Raw genomic sequence first — 16,495 nt, 5'->3', positions numbered from 1 at the left:
GTCCGCTGCTCTACCAACAGAGCTAGCCAGTGAAACTCCTGTGCTCTACTCACATTACTTCACCTGTTTCCTCTCCCCGACCCTGAAACTATATCCTGTTTTCAGAAAGTGCTGGCATCAACTAATTAAGAAACAGGATCGTCTTTTTTTAAAGGGATACACACCTAAAAACAAACTTAACACAAAATAAACAGTAAAATTGGCTTAAATAACGATACAAATTAAACAGCAGGTGGAACATTTATGTTTCCACATTATGTGGTACTCACCACAAGGTACCATACGCTATTTGCATGCTGCATTAAGCAGTACTATTGACATTATTTTGAGATATGCACATGTGTCAGTAGTTCACTGCATATTGTCTGTGTGATTACTTACGCTACTATTAATGTATTTTTAAAATGTGAACTTTCGGTATTATAAATGAGATGTACTTTTAAAACATCAAAACAATAATGCACAATTCAGCATGAAACCGTACTTAATACTTTTAGAGGTGTCGTAAGTCAGCATTTATACGCAGAGAAGATTAAATTACTTCCGGATTGGCTAGTGTGTGCGCAGTGAATTATATAAATATTTTGGTTTGGAGGTGGCTGATGATGGCAACAATATAACAAGACCTTGTTTTTCTCCATGGATATTGTGAAGCAAAGCACCACTATGTAAAAGTAAGTTATTGTTTTTCATATGTAAACATCTATATATGTTTCATATTGCAATTGTGTTATTATATTTTTCTGTTTTTTCGAAGACTTTGATATAACTGATATGGAAATACATGCACAATATCGATTTACAATTGTCATTGTTAACCACCCCTAATAATAACAACAGAGAGTGAAAGAAAGCTGTGCTGTCATTATACCATAGCAACAGAGTTTTTATGACCTTACCCATGTGATTTGATGATGGAGAATGGAATTGAAGGATCAATAATAAAGAATGTATTAAACAACAAATGCCTGGCCTCGCATTGACACAGTCTAGTCCATTTACAGTTAAAAAACGGAAGTGCGCATCAGATAATGATGCCATTGTTTTAGGTAAACCCTACAGCTGCGACGACTATAGCACCACTTCTGTTTTTGGTCTCACAAAAGTCATGTGCTAGTTGTTTGATGCAATCTTAATGAAATTCCATTTCTGTCGTTCCCTGGGGAGGTGAATTCAACTTAGAGCACAGTGTTCAGCTGGATAGACATCTGCAAATTCCTTATCTGGTTCCAGGGCAGTCTTTTAACCAGTTGTAACCAGAGCTATCCGATACAAGCTGACAAAAATAGTGGAGAGAAGAATGATATACTGTATCTATTATAACAGCCACCACTGAGCATTGATAAGATTTTCATACATTATCGACATTAAACTACTTTTTGCAATCAATGACCCTGGTCTTTGCTGCCCATTGCTTTGTTGTAGCAATTTTTTAATTTTATTTTTTTAATTTAGAGTGACCAATTATTATTTTTATTATTTTTCCCCCAATTTGGAATGTCCAGTTATGTTTCTTCTCCTCACTGCAGTGTCCCCACACAGCACAGACATTCCTAGGGCGTGTGACTGTCCTCCAATCTCACAAGCCTAAAGCCAGAATGGCTTTTATGCCGAGCAATCCAGAGCAGAGGTGGGTGGGCTGCTGATCCCAGAGAACAGAGATCAGCCCTGCTTTTTATCCACTCTGAATGTGCTCTGTGTCTGGCCAGTAGTGTTCGCTGTTGCGCGATGAGGAGAAGGAGTCCTTGCCGGTTTCCCATCCCGCACTCCGGAGTGTCAGAACCAATGTGATGCCCCCCTTGGGGTCCCCAGTAAAGTTTGGCCTCTTTGCACAGCCTGGACGCGAACTGGGGTCCCCCAAGCTGTGTGACTCATCCTGCGCTTGCAGCGGCAGCACATTAACTGGACGAACCACTTGGGGGACCCCCTATTGCAGCAATTTTGCAGCTTCTGTAACCTCTTTGGGATTTGCATCTCATCCCTCTAAAAGAGAGAATATGACTCCCTCAAAATAACCCTGGATATTTCCTATGTAATACCCATTCTTAATCTTACTGCTCACACAAAAGACAGCAAGGCACTGAGAACAGCCCTATTGTGAACAACATTGAAAAGATAATGCAGATCAATCAACTTGCAGACTATGTGGCTAGCGGATTGGCTGATATCAATGGAACTTTTTCTGACTTACTCAGCCTTCTAGATTGTTCCATGTAATACATACATTTTACAATGTAAACAATAATGTTTTTGAAAAAGAAAGGCATAAACTACTGATTCCAATATGCATTCAGGACAGAAATTAAATAAATTAAACTTTTTTTTTTTTTTAAGAAATGTAATGAACCAGGGAATGTGACAGTAAAAATATAACATTTCGCTTAAAAAAAAAACTGTCAGGATTTCTAGCCTTCGAGCACCACTACTTCTGTCCATAGCAGGTACCCATAAATTATACAGTGAAATGGAATGGATGTTTAAGGAAAAGCATTAACCCAGCATGCCACTTATATAACAGTGAAACCAATTCTGCTGTATATCTACAATACCACAGACCTACCAGCTGTTGAGAAAGGGCATAGGATAAGACTAATGCAATGACACACAGTTCAGTAACCAGAAACAGTGGGGAAGTCTGTTTATCATATTTAATAAAACTCCTAAAGCAATTCAAATCTATCGCTCCACGCTGTGAATTCAAATGAACTGTATATACATAACTTTATTATGAATCTTGTGACATTTGTTCTACTTCCCAGTTACCAAAGTACCAATATATATATAAGATATTTCAGTTTTTTATTTTTCTTAAAAATATTTCTCAACATAAAACCAATGTCACCTTACAATAATTGATTTAGAGTTTCAGTGTTTTAAAATAAAATATCAAACAGAACGAAATTTCAATGTACCTTTTGTAATTCAGTAATATGAGAGAATTGGTCAGGGGTCTGAATACTTTTACAAGGCACTGTATATATATATATATTTAAAGTTAATTGGCCACTTTGTCACAACAATACAAACTTCCACACAAATGCGGCCTATTAAGCCCTCCTCACAACGAACATGGGGTTGCACCAGGGAAAGCAAACCAGTAATTAATGTAACTCCTTGTCCATTGCTGTTTTTACACACAATCCTGTTTTTTGCCTGGTCAGTTCCAAAGCGTCTGGGGAGAACGAGAAGAAAAAATAAATAAAAAGAATCCATTTCAGCAGCCAGTGTGACTGTTGCCATTCAGATATACTCTAGTATTTTTCACCACACGTCCGATGAGAGGAGGGCTTAATCATTTTGATCAGTGTGAATCATTTGTTTTCTACAGTTCAGTGGCATGCCATTATATTCACTCTGTACAGGTCTTCAAATAAATACAAATGGTTTTAATAAGCTGTCTTAAATAAGCTGTGGTACCCCATAATGGCATCCATTTTGTAGGAATGAGATTGGCTGGAGGTGGGATATTTATTGCCCATTAACCCCCTCAGAACCCTTGTTTAATAACAATTGTAGTATAACTGAATAGATAACCACTTCAAAAATAGACAGTTTAAATGAATAACTAAAACACACTTCCCAAAACGGACTTCCACAATATTAACTGACAAGTCAGGTATTATCCCAATTGTTGCACCATTGTAGAACTCACCTTTCGGATATCTATTTATTTCTCGTTGAAATTCTAGAAAACATCAAGTTGGAAGACTTGGATATCTTTTACCGTATGAGTGTTTTTCTTTTTGTTTTACTGGATCTTATTTTGGAATTTATCTTGCAACACACAGAGTGAATGTATGTGATACTGATAGCTTTATATTTGTATTTAAAACTGGGTAAGGGGAATATATTTTACCAACATACTTTACATTGCATTCAGGTGCATTTGAGGACCCATGAGTCTGGGTTTTCAATTTAAAAAATAAATAAATAAACGTACGATTGAATCCACTCACTTGCAATGCTGATTTGTGGATTTCTCCGCGCCATCTTAGTCCCACTCAACCTAATCTACCAATTTACCTTTCTGTCAACCAAATTTTTGGAAAGTAAATCTATGTAATAAATAAAATATTCTGTGTTTGGAGAGAGTTGGGATGCTTTATATTGTTAGACTACATTCTCCCAATGAGTTAAAGGACTAATAATAAGCAACAGCAATTGTCCCTAAATAATTATATATAGTTATTTTATACATTGACCACTGAGCTGGTAAATCTACACATTTACCGGTTAATCTATAGATTTACCAATTTTACACATGAACTGTAACATATATAAACGTAATTCTTTGTAGACCCACGATCAACCCAGTAATTATTAGCCTATTATATGCCTCATATGGTAAAAGCTCCTCACTGTTTAACTGAGATGAACTCACTGGTGGTTAGGAAAGAACCCCTTTCTCTGTGTCCAGTTAAGCAGTGCACTGTGATTGTGAATTAAAGCTCAGTTTGTGAGCTTTAATTCATGTCTGTCATTCTGCCTTGAAGACACCCATCCTATTTTTTAACCGGTAGGGTGAAGCTCTTACATGCACCTTATTCCACCTTTTAGACGGCTTCACTTATTTAGGATGAAAGCTCACTTTCTTGTAGGTCAGCGCGACCACATTTAACTAAACCACGCCGCCTTTCACATGTGACCCTGACATTCCTCCCTATGCTCTGAATCTGTGCCGAGAATGCACGTAGCAGTTCAGAGGGTGTGTAACTTACGCATAAACCAAGTGAGACTAGGGCCCATTGTGTCTAAATTGGAGAATAAATTACTCAATGACCCAAAACCTTCTGTGGGACACTGCATTTACCTGTACTGTAGCGCATGCATTAAAATAGCAGGTTAATTGCTCTATATAATGAGTGGTATTATATAGATCAATAACTAAGATTAATTGTTATTTTAGAGAAATAATACATTTCTATTTTAAATACATGTGCTACTGTGTTAAGTAGTTAAATAATTATTGTAGCATTATTGCTGTGTAAATATTAGTAAGGATGGAATCTGCTGCAATTCATTGTGTTGAATGTGCTTACTTTCTGCTTAGTCCTTGGGTGACCTGACCTTTGACCTGTTGGAAAGGGAAGAGGCCATGCTTTTAGACAGGAATTGAGTAGAGAGGAAGTGCTGGTCTGGCAGCAAGCACATGGCATGAGTGTTTGTTTATTCTGGGTGGTGTGGTGTTTCTTAAAGAAAGATTCAAACTAGATATAGTACGTTCAAGGAGAACTATTGTAAAAGGAAGCATGTCTATGGAATGAAGACATCAAACATGAGGCTGGTGTGCAACTTTATTTAATTTAAAAGCACTTTTTTTTAAAAGGACTCTTTGTTTCAGTAATCACTGTTACTTGGAAACACCAGTAAACGTTCTCTTCTGATACTTACCAGTTGGTTGCCTGTGAAAAGAAAACAATAGAGAAATTAATTACTGAAGAACCGAGGATTCAAAAGTGAAGAAATGAAATCATAACAATACTCACCTGAAGAAAGAGTGAACACCTTGGAAAAGCTTGTGTTAATTCCTCTCAGAAAAAGAGTTATAAAATTGAGTTGCAACAACCCAAAAGTTCACCGATATGTTACGTCACCTTTGACCACTCACAGAAGTACATGCTAGGTTATATATTAGAGAAGCAAGTTCTCTATTATACTTTAGTTAGGGAGCCAGTTATGTTTAGTTAGACTCCAGGGGGAGTAGTTTCTTGTTTTGTTTTTGTTGGATTTGTTCCTTGCTGGTGGCTTTCCCTGTAAAATACGGAAGTTAAACTTCATTAAAAAAAAAAAACAGTTGTTTTACTGCACATTGCTCAGTTTGGACATTCTCATTATAGCCACTCGTTCATATTGGTTACAATACCTATTGAACACATTAATATACACAAAGCAATTATACCAGTGCCAAGGTTGCAGCATGTTTTTGTAAAAGGGAGAAAAAACACTGTCGTTCCAGAACAACTAAGATGCATATACTGTAGAAGCTCTTAAATCAACATTTAGTTTTCATTTTATAAAAAATGCTAGTGTAAACACTGGGATACATGCGTTGTGAAGATGAGCCTACAGAATGGACAGTGTCGTATATGTAGGACTTTATATTTGGAAGGAGATCAATTCATATTTTAGCGAAGAGTAACATAAAATGTTAACAGTGATCTTAACATGGACTAAAATACCAAATCACAATTGGCTTTACATATCAATTTGCATGACATGTCGTTTTGCATGCTGTACTGTTTGTGTGTTTGATTTCCCCTTTCTTTCCCTTGTGTTTCATCATTGTGTTTTCTGTGTGGTCTTTGTGTACTTATTGTTTTGGTTATGTTGTGATTTCAGTTGATTTTATAGATGGACTTGATTCATACACCTACCACCACCACTCACCCCAGAAAGCTTCCCCTATCCAGTTAAAGCCTGTTTACCTGTAAGTAAAGGAGCTGGTGTTTTGAACAATACATCTCCTTTTCTAACTAGACTAAATGACTAACCCAATAAGTAGTTACTGGTACTAACTACTGCTGAACAACCTCTTAACATAGTGTGAACACACTGCTGCTTCTGATACATATCAGTAATTCACCCAATATTTTATGTTCGGAAATAAAGGCTGACCACATGATCAATTTCAGTGCTTTATTTGGTAATGCATACACATGAATAATTACAATTAATTACTTTATTATCAGCCTCATTGGACTGCCAGTGCTAAATATGTAAAATGATTTAGCAAAGTTATTAGCGCTGGTGAGACATGGGCTACCAGCGCTATTAGATTGGTGTCTAAGCCACCCTCCTCCTGTTGAACGAGGCGTGCAGCATAGTGCTGGATTGGGAGGTAGAGGTTGATTGACCAAAGCGACAAGAGTATAGAGAAAAAGGGGGGTTATTGCTTCAACACACAAACTCTTTCAAACCATCTTGGATTTTGGAACAACAGTCAGTACTAATGACTAATTATACAAGTCACTGGTATCTACATATCTGTAATATCTGTAATGTCTGACAAAAAGCGTAGTGGGATACTGTACTACTTTTCTGTCGTTGACAAAAAGCCTAAAAACAACTTTGACAGGTAAGTTCAATTTCCATATTAGTGTAGAATACAAACAGTGGGATGTGACTGTTACAGTATGTACACTTTAGCGCTGTATGTGCATGTTTGTTATATAAATTCATGAAGACCTTTTACACTACAATGCACTGTTTACTACACTGTTTATACATATATATATATATATATATATATATATATATATATATATATTGTAACACAGCAGGGAGGGGGTTAAAGCCTCCCTGAGTGGAAAACATGTGCAGAATGCACATTTGTTTAGTTTAATTGTTTTATTATTAATTATCCCCTGCACCTGGTAGCTATTGTTAAATTAAAACCAGGTGCAGGGTATTTAAGAGAGGCAGCTAGTCTGCTCAAGGCTGCTGTGTGGAGAGCCCGCTTGGTTGTGTGTACAAGTGTAAGAAGAAGAAAGGTAGAGTAAACCTGTGTGGTTTGTTTGTATCGGTAAGCAGCTTAGCTGCCCGATGGTCAGTCAGGGACTGTATTCTGTTTAGTTAGTGCTCGTAAAGAGCTAGGTGTTTATTTTGTGTGTTTGTTTATTTTTGTGCTTATTAAAAATAGCGCAACCGCGCTGAAAACTCAATTTCTGTCTGCTGGGTCTATTTTTAAAGGGGCAACGAACCCGAGTGAGTTGTGCTTTGTCACATGTGGTGGAGAATGCGGGCATGAAACGCGCCCTACTGACCCAGCACAGTAAAATAAATAAATAAAAAATGGAAGCGCTGCACGAGATGATCCGGGCAATGAAAGCGGCCACCGCTGTTCAGGAGGAACTGAACAGAAAACGGAGACAGGAGCGGGGACTTCCGGACCCAGAACCAACGGAGCTGGAGCTAATGTTCCAGAGATGGGTGAGGTCAAGAGAAGCCCCGCTGTCTCCAGCGCCCGAGGGAGAAGCCCCGCTGTCTCCAGAGCCCAGAGGGGAGGAGCCGCCGCTTCCAGAGCCCAGAAGGGAGGAGCCGCCGCTTCCAGAGCCCAGAGGGGAGGAGCCGCCGCTTCCAGAGCCCAGAGGGGAGGAGCCGCCGCTTCCAGAGCCCAGAGGGGAGGAGCCGCCGCTTCCAGAGCCCAGAGGGGAGGAGCCGCCGCTTCCAGAGCCCAGAGGGCAGGAGCTGCCGCCGCCCGATCCAGAGGGGGAGGAGCTGCCTGAGCTGCAGCAGGAGCTGCAGCTGAATGAGGAAGAGGAGCTAAAATGCCCAGCACCACCACAACCCCGACCTCCACCCCAGCAAAGCAGTCCGGCGCTGGTGGGTACGGTCCCTTGCTCCGTGCTCGTGGACACCATGCCGGAATGCATGGACCTCCCTGTGCTCGACCTAGTGCCCAGGTCGGGGCACCACCAGGCACAGTTGCTCACCTGGTCCCTTGCTCCGCTCCCCCTGAAACCTCAGACGTCACGACGCGGTCGTGTGACGTCACTGGCGTTCCCCCTTCCTCCCGCTGTGTTCCCCCTGGAGTCTCAGAGGTCGTTGCGCCGGTCCTGTGGCTCACACCTCTGCCTGTTGCTGCACCGTCCAGGGTACCAGCCTACGCGTCGGTCGCCCCTAGCAAGCCGTTTGGGTCCCTCCTTGCTGGATCATGGTCCCTACCCTGAAGCGCCGGAGGACTCCATCCATCCTCAAGCCCACCCGAAGGATCGGGAGAAGGTGGAACTTTGTGGACTCGAGGGTGGGTGGTTGTGTTTTAGGGGAGGGGGTGGCCTTGGAATGGCCGATCAGTGTTGCACACTTAAGGGGGGGGAAGTGTAACACAGCAGGGAGGGGGTTAAAGCCTCCCTGAGTGGAAAACATGTGCAGAATGCACATTTGTTTAGTTTAATTGTTTTATTATTAATTATCCCCTGCACCTGGTAGCTATTGTTAAATTAAAACCAGGTGCAGGGTATTTAAGAGAGGCAGCTAGTCTGCTCAAGGCTGCTGTGTGGAGAGCCCGCTTGGTTGTGTGTACAAGTGTAAGAAGAAGAAAGGTAGAGTAAACCTGTGTGGTTTGTTTGTATCGGTAAGCAGCTTAGCTGCCCGATGGTCAGTCAGGGACTGTATTCTGTTTAGTTAGTGCTCGTAAAGAGCTAGGTGTTTATTTTGTGTGTTTGTTTATTTTTGTGCTTATTAAAAATAGCGCAACCGCGCTGAAAACTCAATTTCTGTCTGCTGGGTCTATTTTTAAAGGGGCAACGAACCCGAGTGAGTTGTGCTTTGTCACAATATATATATTATATATATATATATATATATATATATATATATATATATATATATATATATACTCAGCAGCTTTGACTCAAGGCTTAGATGGCAATTAAGGAATCCTCAGTGCATTAGCTCTGTTAAGTACTACACCAAATTTATCAGAGGCAGGAGAAGCCGTTATGAGTGTGAATGAGATCATGATGAGGATGGATGTGGATGAGGATGCGTCATGCTGAAGTATGACTTGTAACAGTGTGGGGCAGCAGTGTGGAGTAGTGGTTAGGGCTCTGGACTCTTGACCGGAGGGTTGTGGGTTCAATCCCAGGTGGGGGACACTGCTGCTGTACCCTTGAGCAAGGTACTTTACCTAGATTGCTCCAGTAAAAACCCAACTGTATAAATGGGTAATTGTATGTAAAAATAATGTGAGATCTTGTAACAATCGTAAGTCGCCCTGGATAAGGGCATCTGCTAAGAAATAAATAATAATAATAACATGTTTATTACGGTCATTAAGCTGCTCGCTTGTTCACCAACTGTTGCTTGAATTTAATACTGGAACATTAAATGACACAAGTTATATGTTAGCTATTGAACATGGCAGAAAACATTTCTAAACGCAGTATAGATAACATGCATCATCTGTTATGAAGTGTGGTTTTAGGCAATTATAATCTGTGAAAACTTTGGTCTTTGGCAATTAATAAGTACAATGTAACCCGGTTAATATCCCAACCCGCTTATTATCACGTTTTTTTTTTAAACCACTTGCCACTCACCGTAGGTTTCTATGTTAAATTAACTCCTTTAATATCACTAGGACCCCCACTTATTATCCCCTCAGCACCCACCAGGCAACATTGCATGACAATACATTTTTCAACCGATGTTCTCTTTTCACAATCAAAACATTTAAGGTGGGATCTGTTCTACTGTTTTATATCGTAAAGTACACTATGTTGCAGTGTTACCAAGCCAACCACACACATTGGTTTTAAATGTGTTTAACGTGAGTATAGGCTAATCATTTTCACTAGCAACAGCTAGCTAGGAAATTGAAAGAAACGGTAACTAACGTTAAATATAGTAACTGAAGCTGGCTTTGTTGTTCCTGATTTTATTAGATTGTACACATAGCGTTGTTTGAGTTATTAGCTACAGTAATTATGTTACGTTACAGCAATACACTTAAGCTTATGGTGCGGTGTGTTTTAGTGGACTGGTTTCCCCCTGCACTGATATCATGTCAGCTAGCTAATTAAGTATGCAGCAATTGTTTGCGTTTGTTTGAGTTATCTAGACATATAATTAATTTCTGCTATTGTTTAATTAAAGTAAACATTCTTTAGAAAAAACTATTTGATGTTACAGTACTGTCATAGTAGTACAATATTGCAATAAAAGACTTACAGATGTGGATTATATTCAGTTCTCTTTGTTTATATGTAAAACGGTTGAATATGGAGCCCTTAAATGTCCCTTACTTTCTACTGCGTGGTGGCACCATAGGATAACATGAGACCCTGTTTATATCCCGCATAATATCCCCAAATAACTCTGCACGGTAATGGGGATATTAAGCGCCTTACATTGTATCTGAAACCTCAAGCTTTTTTTATTATTCTCTTGTAATAGACTCCAAGCCATATAGACATTAACACATATCTTTTTCCTATGTAACTAGATAGTAATCCAGTTGCCAAACTAAAGAAAAACAGCTCCAGTCAGCAGAATGTATGGTTTTGAGCAGCACAATACCAGTATGCTACAGAGGGTTGCAAAGTATTTCTTTAATATTGTATGTTTAAAAGCAGGCAATATCTCTTATCTCTGAAGAGAATGGCAGGTGAGGCCAGATTAAAATGTCATTGCTAATGAAACAATAAGTTGCTATTCACAGGACAGGAAGCAGTTTTTATATACATATAGTTTTCCTTTTGTATGGAAAGGGCTACCTAGACATGTTGTTGAGGCAGAAACAGCTTCTTTAAGACCCAACTTGGTAAAGTTCTGAGATCAATCAGCAACTTGGAATGGGACAAGCTTAGATGGGCCGAATGGTCTACTCTTATGTTTCTTATGGTTTTTTTTTTAAAGAAAACTTTTTTCAATGACTTTCACCATGCACCATCATTTTAAGTGATATTTTGTGTAGCACAACTATTATTCTGGATATGTAATCAGGAAAATCAACAATAAGTATATCAGTACTGTAACAGTAAACTGAAAAGTGTAATTGCTATTTTCATGTAACCTTATATTTGCTTCCATGGGTCCAATTTCAGTGTCTTTTTCTGGAATGTGTTATAATGGTATTGACAGATGGGGCCCCCAATCAGAAATACAGTAAAACTTTCCTTACAAACCACATTTTCCCATTCATGTGACATATATTTGTGGTACTATATCTCCTGGTTTCTGTCAATAGTTGTTGCTTTAAAAATGCATTTTGGGGATGTCAGTCACCTAGATTGTCAAACAACAACATTAATTTTATGAATTTTGAAGCTTGCTACTTTATGTATTTCTGATTTCAGTAAACACTAGTGGTTACCCAGTAACTTGCAAAAACCTGTTTTTAGCTGAAAGCAGAACCTGAGCGAATATGATCTCATGAAAACACGTACTGGTATCTGTGTTACTAGGTATTATTCAAACACACTCACAAAAAAAAATAAAAAAAATCCTAAAAGTCATCATCTAATTGAAAGAAGTTGTAAAGGTTTATTATTTTAGTATTAATGTTTTTCTTGTTTCCTTTTGTCCCTGACAGATCGAAGTAAATGAGGAAAACCAACTGACTCCAGTTGAACAAACATGCTTCAAAAGAAAAGACACTTTATGTTACACAGTTCACTGAAGAGACAAACGAATGGAGATATATCTTGAATACTGTGTGTGCGTGTGTGTGTGTGTCAAATATATGACCAAATTTCCAAACTGCTGCTTGATTATGGCAGCCCTTGGTAGCCCTCGGTGTTTTTTTTTATTTTAATATGAAAGTTGTGTGTAAAAACATGAGAAATGTGTGATGACCTGCTGTGGAAATATTAAGAGATCTGTTTTTTCAGAGAAAAGCAGAACAGGTAGCTGATCTACTGACAGTAATTATTCATCACTGCAGCCCTCAGAAGATATTTACACCAATGCAGATTTTACAGGTTTATTAGCTGGTCATTTGTAATATAATATTAGCATTAATTCATTTTTAATGTCTTGTGATTGTTAAATAATATTTCTATACATGTAATTTGACAAGCTTTCCTTTGCAGTAGCTGAAAATTGTAATTAACACATTATACTGTAGTAACTTACTTTTGTTTTTTAATGGAGATAATAGTGGTAAGAAATATGGGTCACGTAATTCAACACACATTAGTAAATACTGTAAAAGACACTTGGCAGTGGTGATTCTTTTTGTTTTGTTCTTTGCTAAAAGCATCAGAATACTGTTTCCTTGAGTGTTAGGCATATTCCTTTAAAGACTGTGTCTAATTGGGATTGTTAATTTTGTATGAATTCAGATCTACAGAAATACATATGCGTAGTGTGTATATACAGATAAAGTCAGCCAATTGTATACTGTATGTGTGAGACTATAAAAGCGATAGCGTGACAGTACTACTGTAATTGCATTAAAGCCCATTTACTGTCATGCGAATACTTTCGAACACAGACCACTGTGAAAATGTCAGTTACAGAAATTAGAGGCATTGTGCTGGCGATGCTGCTCCTTAAAAGTAGACCAGAATGCTACATGCCATAATTGTAGTATGCAAAATTGAATTCCTAAAACCATGACTCAACAGATGTCATTGTGCTAAAAAATGTGTCAGGAAAAGTTATTATTATTATTATTAGTTTATTTAGCGACTTGCAGAGACTAGGGTGTGTGAACTATGCATCAGCTGCAAAGTCACTTACAACTACACCTCACCTGAAAAACAGAGCACAAGGAGGTTAAGTGACTTGCTCAGGGTCACACAGTGAGTCAGTGGTTGAGGTGGGATTCAAACCGGGGACCTTCTGGTTACAAGCCCTTTTCTTTAACCACTGGACCACACAGCCTTCTATAAAAAAGTTGACCCTTCCAGTCCAGTTCTTTATGACAACCACCAAATTCAAAATTATTCTTTTAAACGTTTTGGAGCTTTCCAGCAGTCTCATTGGATGACAAACATTCCAGGCTCTCTGCTTATCTCAGTACAACTGGACCGCTGTGATGTGATTGATTATGTTACCTATATTAGTGTCACATGAGAGACATAAAGCGTGTATAAAGAATTAGACACAGCTAGGAATGCTCAGCCTACAGACCATAAATACAGTATATACATATTTGGAAATTTAAAAAAAAAACTTGTATTGTGATTTAAAATAATAAATACATAAATAAAGTATATTCTTTAAATATACCGTACTGAAAAGCCGGCATATTTCTACTGTATGAAATGTAAAGTTAAGACATTTTCTATGTGTACAGTTGAGAAAAAACTGCTGTTTGACTGTTTAGTTTTTTATGCCAGCAACATTTAAAGCATGGGGGGAAAACAGATGCATGCTTTAAATTAGGCAACATAAGAAGTTACAAATGAAGTGTTTTCTCCAAGTTTTGTAAGGCTCCAAACAAAACATTTCTGTGTAATGGAATAGCAGCTCCATCTGCTGGACAACATAAAGTACTGAACAGTGAAATATATAATTTCTTATAAATTCAGATTTTTTAGAGATCTGCAATACCATGCTGCTTATAAGTTAAAGTACTGTGTGATAAAATAAATAATAAAAAAGACAAAACATAAAATATGCTTTCAGATCAAAAGCTCTGTGGCAGAGTGAAACTGCAAATGACAGGTGAAGTGAAACTGCATTTGCTTCAGGTTGTCAGGTTGTTTCCAGCTCAGGTCATTAACATTAAACGGACACTTCAATCTGCTCTCAGGGGCCTGTTTAATATCAAACAAATTCCCAGGTGACCACTTTAGGAAAATCACTATTACAGTATGAAGACATCTGCAGGCAGTGTGGACACAAAGGGTGGGGTGAGTAGTATAGGGAGGCAGGGGCTGGTGCATTGTATGCAGATTGTTCTCTGTATGCAGATTAATAGATAATCCGAGTCTTCAGTGCTGTCAACCCAGTGCGTTTCAGAGCACTTTGGAGGCCAGTTGTTTTGCATACTATGTTATTATTATTTTATGTAATATGGTTGAACAGTCTTTTTATCAGATACAGTGACCAGAGAGGATGAGAGGGTGAGTGTAAACATGCTTGTTAAACTTGCCCACTAACAGGTGATGTGCATAAGTGATTCTCGTCAATATTGTTTTTAACCAAGAGGTATATACCCCCTACCCACACCACATGGGAAAACAACATGACTAAAGCTGAGATTTATCTTTTCCCTTTGAATATTGCTAATATACTACCCACCCATGAGATTTTGAATATTCATAAACAACACTTACGCATTAGTGTTCAGCTCATTTTAGTGTGCAAAATTACTACATTGGCAACCCTCTGCCAACTTTGTATTGCCTTTTGCTGTTCTGAGGTTAAACACTCATCACTCCGTAGCATTAGTCAGTAGGTGACTTCCTCCGAAGACAGAGTTGGAGAGACCAATTTCTGACAGCCATTATTATTACTTGGGCTGATTAAATCTCAGTTGAAACTGGTTTATTCTCAGTTTGCTGCCGATGGAAATACATATAAATTGTTTTAACTCCCGGTGGCAGATGGAAATGTGGTATTTGGAAGCACACACTTACAGTGAGCACTGAATCTGACTATATAAAAGTGAAAATAACATGTAATTATTGTAATTTTGTAAGTTTCTCAGGGAAAAAGGTGAACCATACCGCTGTATCTCCAGTGGGAGATACCATTTAAAAATGTGAGTTCATTTTGCATCACTGGTCCATGCTGTATGTACCTCCCAACACTGTCGAGTTTATATAGATTGCAGTAACGTAGGGTTCATCTTTTTCTTTTCTCTTTTATTTCTGCTTTAATTCAGGAAATGTATGTGTGAAGGTTGTAGTCTGTGAATGGCATTTTGTGTAGAATGGTAGATTTTATGCATAAACAATTTTTACCTATGTACATATTATACACATTCTTCTTATGTGATCTGACATAGATAGATAGATAGAAACTCAATGTACACATCTTTCTGATATAGAGGACCCTCTGTGTGGGGTATTGTGTACAAATTAGTATTAATAACAGACAGTATTTGTCATTTATTAATAAATATGTAAAATGGAGTAGCAGAGAATGGTCTGATGGTTTAATTTATTAATGTATGAATTTAAATACAACCTTTGCTTTCTAGTAAGCCAAATGGCAATCTCTTACACAAATTCAGCTATTACAAAACAAATTATGATTTACTTTAAAAAAAATAAACAATAAAATTGAAAACTCTTCATATTCAGTCTCCAATCAACTGTCTCACTAATTAAGTGATTAAGTGCATATGCTTCAGTCATAGTCACTCAAGCGTGTCATGGTCAAGGATGAATGATCGAGTGATTAAAAAGAAACCAAAAACATTTCATCGATGTCCATCATTTACATACCTTATTTTTTTTTGGGAAAATAAATGTGTTATAATAGTGATATGTTTCTTTTGATGCTTGGTATATCTATAGACTTGCACAAATCACTGCATTCTAACTGAATGATTGTAGCCAAGAATTGTGACTACTTTGTAAGTGCTACTTTGCATCCAATAGTGCAGTTAAGCACAACCAGTATTCACCTTGGATACAAAATGAGTTCAGCCAGTTCTAGATGGATGGCACTACCAGTGACAGTTATTGGCTGCAGTGCCCATAATGCCAGTCATTTGTTTCCTGGGATATTTCATACAAATTATAAAACATATTTAACTTTTTGAGCGAACACAGAATTAATCTTCCGTAATTTTCAGTTATTGTCTTTTTTTTTAAACACTCCTCCTGAAAAAGCCTGATTTTAATCTACACAAATAACAATATTATGGCTTAATTTGTTCTGTGCTGCCTCAAAAAACAAAACAAAATGGTAAAATTGTTATTTTTTGCTGCTGGAGGTACAGTAAAAGTTTCGTTTTAAATTGAGTTATGGATTATTTTTGACATTTGAGGGGATTTTAGCGTGGTTTTTTTGATGAGTCATACATAAAGTAATTTTCGGATATCCCTTAACAATCAGAACTGTCTGTTGATCTACACAATAGTAACATATA

General features: G+C 38.0%; 1 protein-coding gene across 3 annotated transcripts in view; it reads left to right on the top strand.

The window, feature by feature from the left end:
* The window catches only part of LOC117399764 (sodium/potassium-transporting ATPase subunit beta-1-interacting protein 3), a 154,449-nt gene extending 138,757 nt beyond the window's left edge, over positions 1 to 15,692 (top strand). For 2 of the 3 annotated variants that reach the window (XM_059022266.1, XM_059022267.1), the window contains exon 6: positions 12,035 to 15,692. In XM_059022266.1, coding sequence (XP_058878249.1) covers positions 12,035 to 12,048 — 14 coding nt within the window. In that variant the 3' untranslated portion in view covers positions 12,049 to 15,692. Of the gene's footprint in view, positions 1 to 6,339; positions 6,428 to 12,034 lie in introns of all 3 variants that reach the window. The other variant, XM_059022265.1, reaches the window with a different exon arrangement.
* Positions 15,693 to 16,495: the final 803 nt, after the last annotated feature.

Source organism: Acipenser ruthenus, chromosome 4 (assembly GCF_902713425.1).
Source record: "Acipenser ruthenus chromosome 4, fAciRut3.2 maternal haplotype, whole genome shotgun sequence".
Lineage (NCBI taxonomy): Eukaryota > Metazoa > Chordata > Actinopteri > Acipenseriformes > Acipenseridae > Acipenser > Acipenser ruthenus.
The sequence above is the reverse complement of the archived record's forward strand: the minus strand, read 5'-3'. Positions and strand labels throughout refer to the sequence as shown.